This window comes from Aphelocoma coerulescens, chromosome 2 (assembly GCF_041296385.1).
Source record: "Aphelocoma coerulescens isolate FSJ_1873_10779 chromosome 2, UR_Acoe_1.0, whole genome shotgun sequence".
Classification (NCBI taxonomy): Eukaryota; Metazoa; Chordata; class Aves; order Passeriformes; family Corvidae; genus Aphelocoma; species Aphelocoma coerulescens.
The window spans coordinates 49,890,163-49,906,351 of record NC_091015.1 but is presented as its reverse complement, the minus strand read 5'-3'; the positions used below and the strand labels follow the sequence as shown (position 1 = coordinate 49,906,351).

Sequence of the window (16,189 nt, the reverse complement as noted above, 5' to 3'; positions counted from 1 at the left end):
TTCCTTCCCTCATAAGCCTAGATGGACATGTCTTTTTTTCTGTTTGCATGGCACCTAGTGGAGACAGAGGCCACTGTGTGTTACTGTAATAAACATTTACTTGCTCCTTTGGAGGCATGCATGGGACATAATACTAAAGGGTCACAACTGAGAAACAGGGAAGAAACACTACGAAACTGATTTTTTTAAACTGGTAACTTTCTGGGCGTCTCAAAGTTTCACCTCTAGAGCAAGAAAGGGGGCTGTCAGAGTGCTTGCTAAGAAGAGAACCTGGAACTCACAGCACAAATGGAGAAAGGAAGCACTGGATCAGCTCTCCACTTCTCCTTGTGCTTTACTCAGTTCTGTTTGCTTTGTGGTGGACGTTCTTTTCTTCAGCTAAGGATAGCTGTGTCTTGGCATCAGCTGAGGAGATCTGTCTACTTCCCTGTTTCTGCCCCCTACTCTGTACTAAAAAGAGATTCAGTGGTGGCAGAGCATCTGCATGTCACCAAGATTAACTAGAAAAAAACAAGATGATGTGTGGAAAGCTCAGAGGAGCCTGGGCTCCACTACAGAGTATTTAATACAAAATTAACACCAGGCAGAAATTGCTCTACCTGAGGAAGAGAGCATCCTAGTCAGCTGCCGTGTGATGTAGCACAACTGTTAATAAGGAGGAAATTATTTCTGAGTGAGAAACATAGGACTCGATCCCAGAGGAATTATGTGCAAGGAACTTACACAATTTACACTTGGCTGTGTGTCAATGGCTGAATTCCACACAAGACAGAGAATGTACTGACTGGTAAAAAAAGGTGAAATAAATCAAATAATAGGTGTAAATCATAGTTTCTTCTTCTTACACAGTCCTACTTTTCAGCAGCATTTTCATGCAGCAGAACTTCGGGCCTCAGCTATAAACACTAGGTCACACTATAAATATAAGCCCTTTCAACTTTTAAAAACAGCTGCATCATTTTAACTGGATTGACTTTCAAGTCCTCCATTTAAAGCAGTGCACATATCTAGTAGATTATTTAGTTATCATTTGTGCTCCTTCAAGTAAGCTCAGTGAGGTACCAGTGCAAAGCATCTGTTCAAAGTGAGCACACCTTTAAATATACATTTTGAAAAGGAAGGAGGTGGTTTGGTCACAGCATCTTGCCAAAAAGTGGATTTTTTCAGGAACAGTGTAACATTGGTAAACAAACCTTGATGACCGTGCATGTGTTTTTCCGAGCTGACAGGCTCTGGGTGGGCTTAAGTGCAGGAATGTGTTGTCTCCTGCCTGCCTGCCTTGCGTGCAGCAGTGGGCAGCTGCAGCCTCCTGTCTGCATGTGCTGAGCAGCACGTTCCCCTCCAGGCAGGCTTGTTATCTGCCTGGCAGAAATCCTGCCCTGTTGCGTGCAGCCTCAGGACCACTCCTGTTAGCCATTAATTACCACCATGGCTCGTGCTCGCCGAAGCCAAACGGAGGCTCTTGCCTAGTGCACAGTATTCTGCTAAGATCAGATTAACACGAGTGGGCAAGGAGCTGTGGCACAGACAAAGGCTACAGCAAGTTTACCAACAGTTAGGTGGACACTTAGGTTTGAATCTTGGCTTGCTTACTACTTTCAGTAGCTTCTGCTGCAGTCCTGTCTGCTCCTGACCCTTTGCTTCTGTGTTTGCTGATCATTTTTGGCATATTGAGACCTTGCTCTTAACATGCAATCCCTGGTCATCCAAAATAATAAAACTAAAATTTATTTAAATCTGCTAAGTATGGAATTGTCCTAAATTTATGCTACAGCAGCTATTGATTTGTTCTCTTTCCCTCTACTTGAAATCTCAGGGAGCGACAATCAAAGGACACGGCTTTCTCCACATGGAAGTCATGGACATCCATTCCAGATGCAGACTACTGATAAACATGGCTTTTGCCCTCTGGAAGCAACACATATCACACATTAAAAAGCCCTGTTTGTTCTTTTAATTCTAAGGCTGACAGATACAATGATATAATTTACCAATTAACTTTTTTTTTTTTTTTTACCGGACACTAACAGTGGGGCCAAGAGGATGAGAAGATAAAGCCTTCTTACCCACACTTCTTTGGAAGCTGATGCAAACCCCCCTTAGACTGGTTCCATGTGCACACAGAGAGCCAACTGACAGACAATAAAACCAAAACCACTAATGCCACATTTGTTAGCAATTTTCTTGTTAGTAGAGCTTGAAGTGGAATGATCTTGGAAATGGAGCAATCCTGGCAGCGACAAAGATGAACCTGACAGCAGAACATCAGATATAAGCCACCTTTGCACCATTCGTGTTAGTGGAACACAGTGTCCAACTTTCTGCTGATCTCCCCAGCCTCCTCAGCCAACACTCAGAGTTCCAACCAGGTTGGAGCTTCAGCCTCCTGCCTTCCTCCATTTCTCACCATCATCATGCCCAGCAGCAATGGACATTTCAGCACAGGTACACTTGAAAAAAATCCCTCTCACCTGCTTCCTCACCTCATTCCTCCATCTTCTAAGGATTTCTTTGGTCTGTCCTGATTAAGCTGAAAGGAGTTAGAAGCTCATTGATGTGTATTTTATCGGGCAAAAAGAAGTGAAAAGAAAGCGTGCAGGCAATCCCAAAAAATATGTATAGGGCTGAAGGAGACAGGCACATTGCTGGCCAAAAAGGAGCACTCAGTGATTCCCAACCTGTGAACAAAGCCACTTGGCTGCAGAGGAGACTGGAGCTGGACTCTTCCACCCCACCCTCGCCTTTGCCACAGAAACTGCCCCGGTGGGAAGCAATGCACATGGCAACAAGAGAGCTGCTGAGTGAAGCAGCCATGAGGAATGCACCAAATACCCTTCTTGTTCCATGTGAGATATGGCTGAGGAGGCAATTTACTTTCCAGTTTCCTTTCAAGATGAAGTATGGCTTGCTCTACCATTGCTTAGGCTGTACTTATTCCACAAATAAAGATTTTCTGTCTTCCATGTGGCAACTTTTGCCCTGAAGTCACTCTTTAAAATAAACCTCAGAAACAGAGGCTATGTTCTTCTAGCAGGTGCACAGCTGAGAGCCTGGACAGCAGATACCCATCAGCATTATATATTCAGTCTTGGTGTGAGAAACACTTTCTCCTGTATTTCAGCTCCTAGCACGTGGGTGGGCTGTGCTGCTGACAGGGCAGCAGAGCTGTCCTGTCTCTCTCATTCCTTCCTTCCATTTGGTGAAGATGTGGAGGAGGCAGACTTTGCTGCAAAGCCTTTCTGCTCCCTCTGTGCTCAGCACAAGAGTCACAGCCTTGGGAAGCCTCTGCAGAAAGGTGCCACAAGAACACAGAGTCACCCAGCTCTTTTCTTTCTTTATTTTTTTATTGAAAGCTTCATCAAAGAAAACAGAAGTTTAAACCTAACATCCACTGATCTACAGAAAGCCCCAGGAGTGGGAAAATGGCAGCTATTTAGGATTGTGTTACAAATGGAAAACATAAAAAAAACCAAAAAACATAGCAGTACAGATCTTTCAGAGACATTCTGAGACATCAGCACACAGATGCCCATATAAATAAGATTCATAATTTAATGTATCACAGAGGTTCTGTATTCTACATTTTTGCTGCAGTGAAGTCTGTAAGGACTGTAAAGAACCTCTGACCCATTTTTGTGATGCATGTTTTCTTGATAGGAAGTTCATCTGCTTTCAAAGCTGCTTTGATTTTTCTTACAGATAGAATCTGTTCATTCTCCTTTAAAAAGGAAAACAATTAAAAATTCCTAAATGAATTCTGTACACTTCCTGGTTTTACATAAAATTGTTTTGCCTCAAAAAGATAGTAGAATTTTCTTCCACTCTGGAATACATCATATTTAATAATACTTCAGTTACATAAACATCATGTTCTCTTCTTTAGGTTGTATTTTTGGGCTTTTAAAAATATAACTGACGGTAAATTTCACCAAATTCATAAAATTATTATCCAAGAGAAAGACACTTAAAGGCAGAAAATTAATGTTGGGCAGATACTCTCTTAAGGACAACAGATCCAGATCTTGGAAGGTGCTTACACCTTGCAGGCTTTGGACCTACAAGGAAAAATGGATTTGTGAACCTGTCAAAGGCTGACATTTTCCACTTCATTACACATTTTTATTAAGGTGAAAGAACTCAGCTGTCACTGTTGGGGAATTAACAGTTGAACTGAACAACTTCAATAAACACAAGAATTTTTTCTTATCATAGAAATCTGAACCAGCGCTGGGTTTCATTTCTTTTACAGCTTTACTCTCATAATTTTCTGTTCAATTTTAACAAAGAGTATGTTAATAAAGGGGAGAAGAAAGGGTCTCTTCCGCCTGCTTTGAGGCACAAAGGTGAATAAATCTCTGGGGTGCATACAGTGCTCTAGCCTATCTGGGTGACAGGAGCAATATAGAAAAAGTTGGTGCTCTTTTTGAGAGGAAAATAACTCTCCTTACACTGCATCTTTGCTGCTTGCTGAGATTCTAGAAATCTGTTCCACTGAAGGGGAGGAGAAGTCTGCTGCTCACTCAGCCCTCCATCTGAGAAAGTGTGCATGCATGACTGTGTGTATGCATATTAGAAAAGAAAGGAATCCTCGTTACTAGAGTCAGTTGTCATTAAACAGAAAAGACTAATGCACCAAATGTCAGCAGTTTTGTTGTTTTCTGTTTTGCATTTCCATCACACCGTGACTGTTTTCTTGGTTCATGTGGCTATTGAGAAAGACCAGGAAAATCCCTTACCCTAGGGCACTTCTTTTATATCCGGACCAATTTCATGTTAAATAAAGTTTTGAAAGGAAATGTTGACCATGCGTGTATCAAACATTACTATCTTCAACTACCACATTTGGTCTCATCACTAAAAATGGATTGATTCATTACTTTAAGCACATTATCACTCTTTAGCATGACTCTTGCTATAGGTGGAGTTAAGTGAGTCTGCCTAAACCTGTTTTGCTCATGTCAACCTCAGCATTAAAATGAAGTGGCATGAGGAGCACCATCAAGCTTAAAATCATGAAGCATGGCGATTTGTTAAACACTTAGGATCAATCTCAATCTTCAGTACCATAAACAACATAATATAGATCCAAATACTATGACATATTAAAAATAAACTTTATTACAATGCAGGCTTCCTCAAATTTGCTGAGTTTTGGTACACATACATACATAAATAATACCCTTCATTTGATTTTTACTCGAGTAAAAATCCATTCGAATGCTACAGCCCAATTGCCCATTGAAAGGTTAAGCCCTCACTTCTCTAATGACCAGCCTTTATCTTCCACGTTTGGGCATGCATCCATAGCAGAAGATGATACAATGTGATGCAATTGCTCTCTAATATGCCTCATTCTGCATTACGGTGGATTTCTTGACCAACACAACCAAGGCAGTTTCTTGGTATACAGAACTATACAAGTAAGCACAGGCTAAGGACATTTCAAGAGTCTGTTTCACTGGAAGGCAATAAGAGGACATTCACAATTTGAGGCCTGACTGTCACAGGTGAAAAGTGCTTACAAAACCAGCAGTAGAGCCAGATAGGAAGAAGAGTCCCTCTGCAATCTCAGCAGGAACAGTGGGATTTTTCAGCACCCTGATCTACACTTGGGTCAGCACCTGCAAATATAATACTCTCTTCAGTTCCACTGTATCTTTTTCTTTTTTTTTTCCCCTCAATGTTAAGTGACAAGCCCAGGTATTCAGAATTTTCTAGCCATAATTCATAGTTTTCTGACACCCCTTTTGTATTTATCTTTTAAGGTAAAACTGAAATACCAAACCTGAACATCCAGATTTGATTATTTACAAGAATTCAGGTGTGATGGAAAGTACATACGCAGTTCAGTTTATGGATTTGATGTTACTTCTAGACCTCTGGGCCAGGCACCACTGCCTTAGACATCTAGAGTTGTTTCTGCAATCTTTCAGGAACTCTCCTGATATTTAAAGCTAAATTGGCAAGACAGACAAAGATACTGACTTTACAAATTCAGGTGTTCAAAAAAAAAAAAAAGGAAAACAGAAACTAAACAGAGCACAATAATAAACTTCCAAAAAATCGTATTAGCCAGAACAAACATAAAGAAAACCAGTTTAAGATTTCAGAGGCCACCAAGTGACAACACACCCATGCAGTGTGTTGCTATTTCACTGTTCACTTTTATCTCATTTTTAACTTTTAGAAATGAGTTACCACTTTCTGAGTATCTTGTAATTTCCAAATAAGCTTTTTTCTTACCTTATGATCTATGACTGTTTATACTCAAGGCTCACAGTGTTTACAATTCATAGATTTCAAGTACCAGTTCACTGGTTTTTTTTGGGATCAGTAAGATGATGAATTGTATTTAAGGGGTCCATTTTCCTTCCTCTTCTCCTTCCTCTACTTCTTTGCTTTGTTTCTTTCGATTTCAAACACTATTGAACATTATAGCATGAAAAAAAGGGAACAATTCTAATACAGAATGCACTTGAAACACTTTAAAGTGACAGGCACTGTGATACCGTGTTGCCTGCCTGGCTTAATAAAAAAACACTGAGATTGTTTAACTTTGCTGAAAAAAATAAGAAAAATGTTTCTGAATGTATAAATAAAGCAGCAGAGTTCTGAATAGAAACAAGAAGGTACCTCAGCATATTCATCAGCCACATGGTAGCTACCTTGTAGCCTCATTGTTGATAGTAAATGAGACTTTGTGTGTGTCACATTAGAATTAACACAGAAACAAATGTCTTTATTTCATATTTAACTGACTTGTGCCTGGGGTTATCTCCATTTGTACAAATAATTCAGAGAGAGACAGAAAGAGAGTATGTGTAGAAAGGAAGAAAATAAGGCTAGATCGATTTTTTTCCCTCATATGCCCTCTACAGAAAGAGGGAACCTTAATCTAAGGACAAAATTCAAGTGCCCCTCTCAAAAAGCAACAAGGAATGAGACAGCACATGAAACAGAAAGAGAGGTTTGGGGTTTTTTTCTGAATTGAAAACATGCTGTGGATGATGTTGTTCTTTTACTTTGGCATCATCTGGTTTTCAGAAGTGTTGAATATCAACAACTACTCTGGAGAAAGCAGAAGCTTTATCACTTCTGAAAATCAGGCCCTCTTCCTACAGTGAAGCACTGTGTGAATTCCCATTTCTCTCTTTTCTATGTTGCATATCTAGCAGCATTTACTCGGGAAACCCCCTCCCCCCTCCCACTATGTTAAAAAATATGATCTTGTTTTATCGATTTAAAAAAATAATTGTGTTCTTTTTCCCAAAAAAGTCAGGTTAGGGAAACACAGACCTCTTTTTAGGATTGGGCAGCTGAATCAGATTGATCCAATACATATGTTTTAATTTCATTATTTTTAATGGATACCCTGTCTCTAATCCACCACAATAAATGTGATGAGCCTTCCCCTCTCTTCTGAATGGAGGAAAGTTTAAAAATGTTTGGTTTAATTTTCACACATAGATATGTCTGTATGTCTGTATATACGGAAATGCTGCTTCACTTCTGCCTCCTTAAGGAAAAAAATCATCTTTTGACTTCCTTCTCACCTTTTTCATTTGTCTGTTTGGAAGAAGTAGGGGCCATAATCAAGATTTCTGTATGGAAAATAACTGTCATTCCTAAAACAGATTTTGGTGGATTAAATTTACGGTCTTGTTTTTTTTTTTTTTTTTTTGCCTAATCATACTAATTAGTGATTGTCAGCCAACATATTAAGACAACAGAAATCATAGCAGAGAAGAATAATTTTTAACTTCCTGCCTGCATGACAATACCACATAATTTTCAAAATTTTTGCTTGTAAGGGAAAGCTAGAATGAGAACAAAGATCAAGTTTTCCCTCTCTTGTATCTACCTGGCAACTCAAATGCAACACTGAGAAATAAATGCAGAATTAAGGTGGCTATGCATGCTGGACGATGACAAAGACTGAGGTGAAGAAATGAATTGGTATGTTGGAATTCAGAAGGAAGACTGTTATTTCAGTAGAAATACCAAAGATCAGGTAATTAAAGAGAAAAACTCATCAAAATTAAAGCCCGCCTGGACAGATTAGTTGGTAACCCAATCCCCCTTGCTTTGGATGTTCTCCAAAGCACACCATCAAAAACCAGGACAGCTTCTAATACCAACTATTCTGAAATTTCCACTATAAACATATGCAGTATGTAAAACACCAGTGGAAGATAGTTTAAACAAACAAGAAAGTAAGAACTGGTCCGGCCATGTAGGTCAAATAAAGATAAAAAAAGAAAAAAAACCTCTATCTTCTGGACTGCGTTAGGGTGTCACTTCATCTTTGGTATAAAATAGGCCATCCATAGGCTGCATTTGTTCACAACTAGGAAAGACTACAGAAATTGTCAACAATTTCTTCTATCTATTGCTTTTTTTGCACTTTTTTTGACCATAAGCTCCTATCTACTTAAGTTTTTTTTAATGCTCTTAAGCTAGGTTTTTGCAATGTGACAAGCAAAGCAGACTAAAAACTTCTTAAAGCTCATAAAAAAGACTGCAGATAAAAAGCACTAATGCTTTTGCTAGCGATCACGCTTCGTAAATAAAAAAATCTGCATTCTGCAAGAAAAAAACCCTGCATTCTCTATAATGCAGCAAGTTTTTTTCTCAATTCAATAACTTTACTGTAAAATGCTTTAGCCTTCTAGAATTTTTTTCTGTCAACACTTAAGACAAAGTTCATAAAAGTCCCAGCATTTTTCCAATCCTTTCAGTTGCCACAGTTCCTTTATCATCAACTTTTCTTCAAAAGAAGAAAATCATTTTCTTTTAAACTGTACAGTTTATTTTTTGTTCACCCCAAAAACTCAGTCTATTAAACTTCTGCACCAGCACCGGTGTGAGCAGTTTCAATTCATTCTCGGGTTTTCTAACAAGACGTTGACAGCTTGCCTTGAGAGCCTTTGACGTCCTTAAAATTAAGGCAATTAAGATTCAAGATAAACCTTACCTAAACATTTCTTTTAAAAAAACCAAAAAAACAAAAAAACAAAAAAACACTCTAGATTTAAAACAAGAAGAAAAAGAAAATGAGAGAAAAAAGAGTAGCTTAATTTTTGAGGAAGACAATTGGTTTTCATCACAACTTGCTCCCTCTTGACATCATCAGTTTTTCTGTTAAAAAAAAAAAAATCAAAAAAAAAAATCTAGCTACACCTCCAGGTAAATTCTGAATTCAAATGTTCATCCAGATGAAATGTCAACCCAGAATTTTTCCTCTGGGTTTTTCCTTTAGTTGAAAAAAAAAATATAGCAAAAATAAAATTGTCAGACTACATGACGGAACCATTTGCACAGCACATAAAAACACTGTTTTGTTTTCATTGGGAAAGGTAGAAAAAAAAAAGCATTCATTTGACGCCTGTGCAAACTGGAAGCCAACTTCTTGTTCAGTGAAGTTTCTCCATTCAAGGCAAAGATTTCAGACCGACATTCTTCAGTCCTGTTTATTGTCTGTAAAAACAATTAAATTAAAGTGGTCATTAAGTCAAAACAACTTTGATATAGGCTCCTCTCCTTTTTTTCTGCCCAATTCCCTTTAAAAGTTATCCAAGCTAAACTAACTCTGCAGCTGTTTAAATATGATACCACCACCACTAAGCTGAAAATAGTCAGGCAAAAATAGGGAACTCCTACTTTGGGGACGTTAACACATCCTAAGCAGATATGAATTTACTCTTTTAATGCTAAGCATTAATAGGCAGTCTAACTACACTGAAATGAGATGAATACATGGCTTAACGCTGTGTAAATCTTTCACAAGTAATTCAATAAGAGGGTGAACATTTTCATAATAGTAAGCGCCACTATTTATTTTGGGTATTAATAAAAAAATGAAGGATAAAATTACAATACAGGATATAACCAATTTGCTAAAGAGAACACATTTTCTGATGGCAAGAACAATTAGACTGTGGAGCAGTCTGCTTAATGAGCCAGTTAAGGCTAACTTAGCAGAAACCTTCAAGGCAATATTAATTAGAAAAAGATATTTTTTTTATCATATAGTGTCATATCTTTCTAAATTTAGCACAAAGAATAAGCAAAATTACCAACCTTTTTCTTACAGATGATATCTCTCATTTTGTCTCTTTGATGTTTCATGTCAGTTAAAGATATGTCACATCTAGCTTATCTTAACAAGACAGTATGAGATTGTTATGAGAGACCCAGAACCTACATATAGATGCTATTCTGTGTCTAGGGCTATCCATAAGCGTCAGCTGTTGCTTTTCCCACAGTCCTTAAAGCTTACATGGAAAAAATAATTTTCTGACCAAAGTTCAGCACAAGAAAATCCAGCACCTTTCCTTTTGCAAGCATTAAGCCATTTGCCTTGCCTAGTTTAAAACAAATTTTAAAATTAGGAGTTGAATTGTGAAGAATGTCGATGACCTAACATTTGCCACAGAACTTTTTGTCTGGGAGTATAAACATAGAACTGCAGTTTTAAATATTAAATTTGCCAAAGGACTTTTTCATTGCATGACGCCTGAAAATTAATATTTTGAAATGTTAAGAACAGATATGTGTGGCATGCAACAATTAACTACTTTCTTCAGACTTTCTACTTTCAGAATTTCTGGTAGGAGTACTCAAGTTGGAAGCTCACGTCCTGAGATTTTACTGCCCCTCTGGGTCAAGTGGCTGCCACATGTAGGAAAGTCCAATATCACCAAAAGGTCACAGCACACGGCCTCTAATCAAACCTGGCATTGAGTCTGCCTACAAAAGGCTCCAGAAAAACATAATTCTTTCCACATTTAAAAACAGATTTTACGTTGTCCAGCAGAGTTTTGCTTGGAGGTAGGAGAGTATACTTTCTGGGGGCAAGGATATCCATTGAGCTTTGCTTCATAGTGTTCATGCTTTTATGTGCATAATTAAATATTTACAAGGAAAAAAGGGAGTAATAATTAAGGTGATTTCCTCATAAAGTAGATCCCTCTGCTCAGAATCAAGGACTGTTTTTATCTACACAATAGGTAGCCAGGTTTTTGCCATGAAGTTACCATTTCTGAACTCTGTGGGTGGGATCCTCAAGTATAGCATTCAGCATATTAAATAAAAGAACACAAATGCTGATTAAAAAGTGGAACTAAGAATTGAAGTTTCATGGTTTATTTTTACTTACAAGGAGAGTACAGAGTCCTTATACCACCCAGTTCATTCTTAGCACATTGCCTCTCCTTTGTTGCCTGCAATTTCATGATAGTTGCAAAGAAATAAATATAAGGAAATATACCGTTATAACTTTTCTCCTGACTGATCAGCTCCCATGAAATAATTTTATATAGTCTGCCTGTTCCTTTGCCTATATCTGACAAAATCATTGTCCAGTCGTGGTAATTACTTTCTTGTATTTCTCATTGACAATCACTGTTGTATATCAGGCATGATGTTTGTTATTAATAAATGTGCCTTTTGAAAAGCAGAGTAATAAAATTCTATTTTAATTATAAAACAACTTCACTTGGTTTTATATTAAAGGTTACTGGAATATTTTGTCAGAAGTTATTTTTTAAAGACAGAGGTTGTATATAGTTTGGTTTGTTTCTACAGCTTCCCACACTGCATTTCTGCCTGCAACTGGCAGATACAAATAGAGGGCCCATTTCAGATAAAAAATATACTGAAATAAGCATAATAAAAAAATCTGTAGTGGATCTGCCTGTCTGATTAAAAAAGAAAGAAACTCCTCCGAATATAAATGCCGATGCCATTACAAGTATATCCATCACTGCAGAAAAGGCTGTAGCTGACAAGGAAAGATGAGGCATCTCATTCTCAGGGAATTCACCAGACAGGCAAGAAACACAGCACCCATTTCAATAAAGAATTGCAATGTAGTTTCCTCCTAGGCTGGAAAAATGCCAGAATCTGCAGCTCACAGCTATCTTATGAGGGCTTCTAGACCTAAGCCCTTATGAGGACTTCTAAATCTAAGTCCTTTTGCTTTGAGATGTAAGAGAAAGGCAACTGAGACACAGGAATGGTCATATCCAAACACTACAGAACACACCAAGCCAACAGGATGGTACAGACATATTTCTCTCTTTGCCTTTTATATTCTGTAAGTATTTTGTAATAATTATTTTATAGGTGCTAGAGAGACTGGCAGCTAGAAAGGATGAGCACACATAGTCTGTGTCTCCAATTGGGTAGCTTGTGACTGATTGTTTTTGTAATATGTACACACAGACATATAGGCATGACAAAAGAAATAGTGAGGTTTTCTGTCTCATGGTGGTCAAAAATACATAAATCTGAAACAATTTGATACTCATATGGTAGACAAACAAATACATCTTCCAGAGGTCAAAAATGAAATAAAGCAATTGACAAATTGGCATAATTCTAATCTTTCCTATATCAGCTCATATCTGATGCCTCTGTAAGTACAGAGTCATGATGCATTGACTGACATATCTATTTTATTTCTTGTCTGGCTGTTTCCCAACCTTCTTCCCCAAGACAAAACGTGTAATTCTCTTTTTACAGTGATGATGGTGTTCAATATACATGTATTAATGAAGGACTGGATTTGTGCTCCTTCCTAGAATCTGTCCAACATTTATATCAGTTCCAGTGAGTACCCTGTCACTAAGTAACTTTCCCTTTGTGAAGAGTTTTATTGTAGCAGAGAGAAGAGCTGTGTTTGAAGAGATTATTCTGAAGATGAAGGGACTCTTTAGGAGTTCTAAATACAGCTGTCAGTTTATAAATTTTGAACTTTCCAAGGTATTCCATGGGAACTAAACAAAGGGAGCAGAAGAATGGAGACAGATCAAGCAGCGCTTCTACCCACCTCTTTCTTATCCCTTCTTCTTCCATTTCCAGGTCCTGCCTATTCTGTGTCTGCATGGCACAGTTTTGCACAACCACAAATACAAACCTGGGGTGATTTTTACTGCTTCATTAACTACAGTTTCAGAAAGAAATCTTTACATGTGCCAATGTGTCCTGTGCCAGTATTCTCACCACTGCAAAATTTAAGCCCTTTTTAACCTCTGATGCCAGATGCAGCTTTAGCCCAGCATGATGATTGCTAACGCAGTTGTTGAGATCCTTCTGAGTCCAGAAAAGCAGCAGACAGTTAGAGAGCATATCATTGTGGGCAGGAGCTCAAGGACATTTTGCCAAGTTGAGGCCATCAGCCAAAACTTTTTTACACTACGATATATCTAGAATTCATCTGAACTTAACAAAGCTATTCTGAATTTAAATTGCTGAAAGAGGGAGTCAAATTTGGCCTACATTATCAAGAAGCAAACTTCTGACTCCAAAGCCTATGCCAACTTACTTAGACTGTTGGTAAGAATATGCAGGCGCATGTTCACTGGATGTTTCCACTGTCATCTGTTGCTGTTGACCACTGGCTTCCTGTGATGAAGATGCTACTGTCTGTGGAGAAGTATCAGCAACAACACCCTAGGGAATCAAATGAGAACATGAAAAACTTACTAATTTTGCTCACGGCAGTGAATCACATAAAAGAGCTCAGCACCAGCTCACCATTCACGCATTTCTCTAGAGACCAAGAGAGTTTGAGGTTGCAGAACCACATGCTAACACAACAAACTCCATCAGTTTTAGAAAGCTAATTTGGCAACAAGAAGCTTTCTCAGCCTACCAGTAGTAGTTTGCTCTCACAGGCTGCAGTGAAAAACACCTTCCCCTTTGAGGGCAGTTCCCTGCCCATTCAAAGCTAGAGGTAAATCTTCTGATTTTGGTGGATTCTGGGTTTTACTTCTTGGCTTTTTCACAACATACGTATGGCTCTTCTAATTTTTGCTGACCTACTCCAACTTCACAGTGAGTTCACATTTATTTTGTTTGATTTAAAATGCAATAAAGGCAGAATCTAGGCTCACTGCTCTCCACTTTACTACACATCCAACAGAATTTTAGTCACCTTAGAAAAATGCTGCCCGCTTCTACGCACTGTTTCTATGCGTGTTCCTTTCAAAAATAAATTTGCTTTACACTAAAGACTTTAATCTGTTAAGTCAAAGCTCCAATGAAGTTTTATTTATATGTTTGCAAAAAGTAGGTAAGTAAACACACAAAAGATTATATTCATTAATTTAACATTATGCACAATTTCTTATCCTATTTAGACAGTCTGAATATTACTTGGTTTAAGTTTTTGGTATGCTTTCAAAGCAAGCCACATTTTCTTTCCTCTGCTCTCATGCTTGGTATGTTGGTCACATGAATAGCAAGCCTCTTCAGGGAACATGCTTTATTACTCTATTGCACACAACAGAGCCAGAAGAGGGAGCACAAAGCACTTGCTTTGTTTTTATTTGAGTCCCATGTAAACAACAGGTAGCTTATTTTAAAGCATCTGTTAAAATATCAGTTTCATTTTTCAGAAATTCTTCGTATCTATCACTTAGCAGACTGCCAGTATTATCTTTTTCTGTCTACTTCCTTGTCTTTATCCTTCTGCTTTTGTTCATCTCATCTTGAGATTGTAAGCTCTCTGGGGCAGAGACTGTATGTTTTTGGTCTCTGATTGTGGAGCATCCAGCATGGTAGGGTCCTGGTTCATGATGCTACATGAATACAGATAAACATTAACAATAATCATCATCACAGGATAAGAGCAAAACAGGCTATAGATTCAGATAATGTTTTGATTATTATAGTAGATAATTATGACATCAAGTTACTTTAGAAGGCATGAATATACTAGTGAGTGATGGGGAGAAGGGCTCGACAAGTAATTTAAATTAACCTTAATTCTCATTTGGACAGGTCAGCATGGTGTGCAGCCAATGCCATTGTATGAACCAATATCTATCCCAACCAGTCTCTATCCCACCATCTCCTTTTAATTCAGATTGTTATCTACCTGATTTTGACTTAAGAATGGCAATTGAAAAGAGGCACCCACAGTACATTTGCAAACAAATGAAGTTTAGGGCAAAATTATACCGAGGCAAAAAGGACTGAAACACAACCAGCTCAGTATGACATAGCAGTAGTAGCCTTTCCTGTGGGACCTTATCTGGCAATAATTGCAAAGAACTAGGAGAAAACAGGATAAGCCCACTTGACTGCTGGTGAAGCCATGCCAGCAGTAGCACTAACTCACATCCTCAAAGCACAGAGTAGTAATAGCACAAAATCCAAAGTCCACACAGATGAAGACAGAAGTACAGAGACCCTGGCACTCCTTGCCTTACCCCAGAGCAGGGCAGAAGTTGTTAATACAAGAGGGTAGTGCCAAAGAGAAACACACAGGGAAGAGGATGCCAAGGCTCCCTCCTCTCGCTGTGCTCAGTTGCCCTTATGAAGCTTCACAGAAGTGGAGGCCAAGCTGACGCTCTCCCAGCAGCTTGTGGTCTACAGGGTTGAGTAAATACTTACTCATTAGACTGTCATCAGCATGACTCAGCCCCAAGGAGGGAGGGAGCGAATCCTTCCTCAAGGATGAAAAGCACTCAGTCAGTGCAGCATCCTCCACGTCTGTATATACAAGAGGAAGGTTTCCATTGCTCAATCACTTTTTCTGGTGGCTAAATGTTTCAGCAATTACCTATGCTTGCTAAGGACCGCATCAAACCCTCTTGCAATCTTCTCTTCTTGAAATCTCTTTTGGTTTCGTGGTCTGCCTGCTGGGTTTGTTTTCCTGTCTCTTCCCATCTCCCTCCCAAGTACATGGGGAAAAAATAGTCATAATCACTGATGTTTTATTCCATGACCTGCTGTACAACAAAACAAATGCAAAACAAGAGCCCTTGCAAATAATTAAAAAAAAAATAAAAGAGGGGTTAGGAAAAAGAAGGAAAAGGAAAGAAAGAAAACAAAAAGAGAAAGAAATGTGCAGTCCTAATTAAAAAAGCTGGAAGCTTCCAGCCACCACTCCATAAAGAACCTTTAGGCCCCTTTCAAACAACAGGTGCAAGAAGGCATAATAGATAAGAGTTCTGCTCCCCTTTCACTCTACTTTCATGAATGGAGATAAACTTACTTCAATAGGGACAGCTGTTGGAGGCACAGGAGTGTACTGGGGAATGTAGGTCCCTTGCATAGGTGCAGCAGCAGTCATGTACTAGAACAAATCAAAAGCAAATGAACAGGAGAAAACCACAATTAAGATGCATAAAACCATGTTAGAAGCATGACACTATTTTAATTTCCCATTCAGAGTTTT

The 16,189-nt window shown here is 38.5% G+C and overlaps 1 protein-coding gene across 23 annotated transcripts in view; it reads right to left on the bottom strand.

Moving 5' to 3' along the window:
• Window positions 1-3,325: 3,325 nt before the first annotated feature.
• The window catches only part of RBMS3 (RNA binding motif single stranded interacting protein 3), a 711,765-nt gene continuing 698,901 nt past the window's right edge, over window positions 3,326-16,189 (bottom strand). For 20 of the 23 annotated variants that reach the window (XM_069007351.1, XM_069007373.1, XM_069007366.1 and 17 more), the window contains 3 exons: window positions 16,007-16,087; window positions 13,328-13,455; window positions 3,326-9,477 (listed from right to left, as the gene is read on the bottom strand). In XM_069007351.1, coding sequence (XP_068863452.1) covers window positions 9,471-9,477; window positions 13,328-13,455; window positions 16,007-16,087 — 216 coding nt within the window. In that variant the 3' untranslated portion in view covers window positions 3,326-9,470. Of the gene's footprint in view, window positions 9,478-13,323; window positions 13,456-16,006; window positions 16,088-16,189 lie in introns of those variants that run through there. The other 3 variants (XM_069007350.1, XM_069007371.1, XM_069007374.1) reach the window with 1 other exon arrangement.